We start from the raw sequence: 5,237 nt of genomic DNA, 5'->3' as shown, positions 1-5,237 counted from the left end.
AAGAGCGGTACTTGAGCGCTTCCGCGTTTCTCCTCAGGTACGTAAATCTCTTGTCGCAATCCGCCAACATTGGCGATGTGATAGCGCTCGTACGAGGGAATTCACCGGGAAACTAACATCTTACATACACAACAAACACACACATACACACACGCATTTGTTGCTGTTACAATGGCAGAGGTATTTCCTCTAAGGGTGTGTACTTTATTTTCCTTTGCCTCGCACCAAGCCTGTGTTAGCTCCAAGAATTTAATCTTAGAGGATATATTAAGGAAATTAATTTTGAGAAATTAATTGTTCTTAAAGAAACTAATTTTGAGACATTAATTTTAATCTACGATAGACAAAAACGAGTCTCCTCCATATTTAAATTTATCGACGCTTAAGTTTCAATACAACAAGTAACGTAGCAAATTCTGCGGTTTCGCGGAAACGAGATCTAAATATTCGTAAACGAAAGTAATAGCTCGAATCAATATTCGTACGCGCGCGTAACATCGGAATTTCGCTAACGTCAACGTCATCGTAACAGATACCGGCATTTGCTGCGGCACTCGACGTGTTAAATTACTTTCACCGATCGAATCGTACGTGCGCGTGGCCGCGGACTATATGAAAATCTCATGAAAAAATGCGGGCGATTGTCACGAACCGATGCGAGAATGCGGTCCCAACGAGATACGGGGCGACCGACCCTTTCGCGATCGAAGAATATCAATCTTTTATTTCGATAATCGAAATCAAGCAATCGCGTACTCGTTTGCATAAAGGAATCACGATTCTATCCATATCTTTCGTAAAGTTGAGAATTTGGCGAATTTTAAGACCATTATTTGCGTCACGACTTTTGAAAAAATTCTTGACATTAAATAAATATTTTTAAAGTGCGTGAAAAGAGAGAGAGAGAGAAGATTAATTTAATATCAAGAAAGGATTGTTTCAGCTTCGATCTTTATTTTTCTTTGTGTGTCGAGGAGTTTTCTATTAATATTATAATTCCCGATTTCTTGAGAAATCTTTCTAACAGAATATTTTTTATTAAAATAATTTCCTATCAAAAGAAAAAAAAAACAATATTTCTCTTAAAGATGTTAATTTCTGATGTTAAACTGCTGCAAAATTTGCGCGGTGACTCGCACCGTTTAACTTGTTGCACCACTATTTCATGTAGAAAGTGTCACATGATATATGCAAAATTACTTTCAATTCCCTTTCCAAAACGTTAACGACAGGTGTCAGATATCTTTCATGTCGCGCAACTTTAAATCTTAATCGCCAACATTACGATCAAATCAAACACTCTAATTTCAACTTTCATTCGATTCTGTAAATATTTCATATGGATTAAATAAATGATATATCGTATCAGTAAGAAAATTCGAGTAGCGCCAAAGGGAATATATGTCGCGAGAATCGATGGAGACATTTAAAAATGGTATCAATTAACACTCGAATTGATATTCATCGAAGTGTAAAGTGCATTCCCTCTTGCTTTCTCGTCTGAATAGCATTCGCTTTATATATTGTTTGTTTTCGCAATGAACTTTGATACCTGTCCATCCGATTTATCTTTCGAATCAAGAAAATGAAAATAAAAATCTAGAGCATATTCGCACTTTTATTAAATCAAACCATTTTCTCTAAAAAAAAAAAAAAAAATAAGCAGATATAATAAGATTTAAAATTTATCATTTCGATTTTCAAATGATAAGAAATCAACGCGATGCTAATTACCAATTAGCATCGAATCATGCACTTAATGATGTTAGCGATTTTAGCGATTACGAAGAAAGGAATTCCACTTGTGAAATAAAAGGAAGAGAAGAGAGAAATTAAGAGAGATGACTCTTGAAAAATCCAGTAATTACAGAGAATTGACTGTGTATGTACCACGATTTTATTCTCGTAATTATTTTATAGCAATTATCTCTCGAAATGGAAAATGTGCTGCATCTTATCGTAAAAGTCATCGTAAAAGATTCTCGAAAAAATACATATTCACAAATTTCTGACATTTTAAACACAAGTCAAGAATTCAAACGAATTTTATGATCGTGTTAATTCGCTAATACTTTATGAATAATTATCGGCAAATCGAACGAAGAAACGATCCATGGTGTGCAATGTCAAAACGCACAGTATGACAAATGAGCGATCTTGAAATAATTCTTATTCTGTTAGATAAATTTTTAATTATTTAATTATTATTTTATATTTAATATTAATTATTTAATATTTAATGATTGCACACATAAACACACATAACACAAACTTATTATTATTACTTATTATTTATTTATTTCGATCATGAAATAATAATAAAAAATTTATATACATAAAAATAAGAATTATTTTCCTTCATATCGCTCATTTGTCACACTGTGGCAACGGATTACAAGCGAGATAGAGACTCACCCTTGTGTCTGCGCCATTGCCTGTAGAGGAGCGCGGCAACGGCAAGCAGGAGGATCGTCGTCAGAAAGGTCCCGATCACGGCCCCGGCCACGCTTCCCGCCCCGAAGCAGGTATCCTGCGCTGCTGCTGTTGCGTCTTCCATGACTCGCTCGCGCTCAGCTCAGATCCGCCTCTCGCGCATATTCTCGCGCGAAGCTTCAACCGGTCGCGGCCGTTTCTTTTGCTCGCGACTCGCCTCCGCTCTTTTTTCCTCTCCCCTTTTCCTTCCTTACGTCCTTCCTTCTCCTCGCCGTCTCGTCAATTTGATCGCATAGTTTCGCGCGTGTGCGAATCCTTCCCGGACGAAAGGCGCGTTCGCCGGCTCGCCTACCTTTACCCTTCTCACTCTCTCTTTCTCTCTCCCTCGTTTCTTCTTTCTCGTTCCTCTCGTATCTAACACCGATGGTGTTTGTCTCGGACGCGCGAATTAAAAACACGCGTTGGAGAGCGATATTTACCGTCGTCAATCACAATCGTCGTAATCGTCTCATCGCGTGTCGGTTTTAAACGCGAACAACGTGCACTCGCGTGAAGTTTCCTCCGCGACGTGAAGTCTCTCCCTCTCTCTCTCTCTCTCTCTCTGACGATGCTGCGAGACCAAGTTCTCGCGTTACGATATTCGACGACCAAGAGTGACGAATTCGTCGCCGAATTCGTTTCTCGAACGAGCGTTGATCGCGGATGAAAGATCTCTCTTTCAACTCTCGAGCCCGGGAATGTCAACGCGACATTTTTATCGGACTTTTTCCGCGAAACACGCGACTTCACGAACGCTCACGCGCGCGAGAGTAAGAATCTCGCGAGCGATCAGAAGTTGCACCCGCAACCGCACGATCCTCTCGCTGCAACGTCACGCGACGCACTGACTGACGCGGAGCGAGTAAAACAGGTAGGCGAGCAACAGGTGCTTCTGACTCCTGCGTGGCGGGGAGTGGGGAGGAGGGCGGTGAGAGAGGAGGGGAGAGATTATAGTCAGGGCCGATTCTACGCGCGCGTCGAATGGGAGACTCGATTAAGAACGTTCCCCTTTCAAATTTCAATTTCAAAATTTATGCATCTGCACGTTTGAATATTCAAGCTTTTTTCCATAGCATATAAAACGCATTTCTAACTTTGAGTAGATAAGTTTGCAAGTAGATAAATAGATAATATAAGTCTTGAGGGATTGTTAAAAAGAATAACTTCTCTTAGAAATATATATATTATTATTATAACGTATATTCTTTTACAGGTTAAAATTTTATTTTGAGAATTGTGTATAAAACTTATAATTGCAAAAATTTTATTAAAGATGCAAGAGAGATGAATTATATTATACTTGATTCATACAATTTGCATTTTTATCTGAAATATCTATCCTAAAAAATATTTTTACCTTATTTTTTACCCTTGCTTTTCATTGGCAGTTTTTTCTGGAAGTAATATATTGTAAGTAAACGTACGATCAATCGTTCTGTAAATTGCGTTCAAAAACCATTCGAATTTCTACTCATTGGAATACACTAGGGTTCGATTGACCAATCAGAAATCTCGTCTCCTTTCTGATTGGACTGAATCGAGCTACGTCTATCCAACGAGAAGATCGGAATAGATTTTCGAACGCGACCGGAATCGCCATTCGTGAGAGGCAATAACGTTGTTCTCCTTCAATATCTTGCGTGAGGATCCTTAATCGACGAGAAACATGACCAAAAATATGGTGAGGAAGCTGGTGGAGAACGGCGATCATCGCGGGGCTCATGGACAGGCTTATAAAGATAAGAGCAAGCCCACAGATATTCGCAGCAGCAACATCAACGCTGCCAAGGGTAAGAGCGACATGCGATTCACCGCGACCATGTCCTTTTTCCCGGCGTGTCAGGAAAATATTACCTTATATAGCAATGTGCCGCGATGTCTCTTCACGTGCGCATCGATACATTGCATATCATAAATCGAGTCTGATTAAGAACAGGAATAAATGTCACTATATGAATAAAATATATTTTTCCATGATATAAGATGAAAAATCAGTATTCCACTTCAGGATCTCTTTATTGCTATTCGAAATGAGCGAATTACGTCACTTCCTCGTCTCTCCTGTGTATTGTTATATATCAATATATTTCTCTCTTTGCAGCTGTTAGCGATGCGATACGCACGAGTCTTGGACCCAGGGGAATGGACAAAATGGTAAATTTTATACTTATTTCGCTTTTTTGAAATTTATTTAAAATTATTGTAATATATTAATTAATATCTAATATGCTGACAGATTCAAGCTAGTAATGGCGAAGTTACTATCACGAATGATGGTGCTACTATCCTGAAAGAGATGAATGTAGTCCATCCTGCTGCAAAGATGGTAAGAAGAATAAATTTTTTATTTAAATTTCATAAAATGTAACAACATATATATAATGTATAATATATTTTGCATTTATAGCTTGTTGAGTTGTCCAAGGCTCAGGATGTTGAAGCTGGTGATGGTACGACAAGTGTTGTTGTGATAGGTGGTGCACTTTTAGAGGCGGCGGAACGCTTGTTGCAGAAAGGTATTCATCCCACTTCGATTAGTGATGCTTTTCAGAGGGCAGCATCTAAAGCAGTATTGATTCTGACGCATATGTCGATACCTGTTGACCTAACAGATAAAGAGTCTCTTGTAAAGGTTGCAGCAACATCTCTTAATTCCAAGGTATCTAAATTAGCGTTGATGTGAGATTACAATAATAATTGTAATATTTTTAATTATCTTTGTATAATACAAAGTGTTTAATTATTTTATATATATATATATATAT

At 38.1% G+C, this 5,237-nt stretch overlaps 2 protein-coding genes across 2 annotated transcripts in view; one reads left to right on the top strand and one right to left on the bottom strand.

The window, feature by feature from the left end:
• Positions 1 to 3,313, bottom strand: part of LOC115244429 — a 36,388-nt gene extending 33,075 nt beyond the window's left edge. Inside the window, exon 1 of the mRNA XM_029822045.1 lies at positions 2,416 to 3,313. Coding sequence (XP_029677905.1) covers positions 2,416 to 2,557 — 142 coding nt within the window. The 5' untranslated portion in view covers positions 2,558 to 3,313. The remainder of the gene's footprint in view (positions 1 to 2,415) is intronic.
• A 728-nt stretch (positions 3,314 to 4,041) lies between these two features.
• LOC115244437 (T-complex protein 1 subunit delta) overlaps positions 4,042 to 5,237 on the top strand; it is a 3,337-nt gene continuing 2,141 nt past the window's right edge. The window contains 4 exon segments of the mRNA XM_029822062.1: positions 4,042 to 4,262; positions 4,574 to 4,626; positions 4,709 to 4,798; positions 4,880 to 5,131. Of these exon segments, the coding sequence (XP_029677922.1) occupies positions 4,139 to 4,262; positions 4,574 to 4,626; positions 4,709 to 4,798; positions 4,880 to 5,131 (519 nt within the window). The 5' untranslated portion in view covers positions 4,042 to 4,138.

The sequence above is a fragment of the Formica exsecta genome, unplaced genomic scaffold (genome assembly GCF_003651465.1).
Source record: "Formica exsecta isolate Colony F162 unplaced genomic scaffold, ASM365146v1 scaffold82, whole genome shotgun sequence".
Taxonomy (NCBI): Eukaryota; Metazoa; Arthropoda; class Insecta; order Hymenoptera; family Formicidae; genus Formica; species Formica exsecta.
This window is presented reverse-complemented; position numbering and strand designations above follow the sequence as displayed.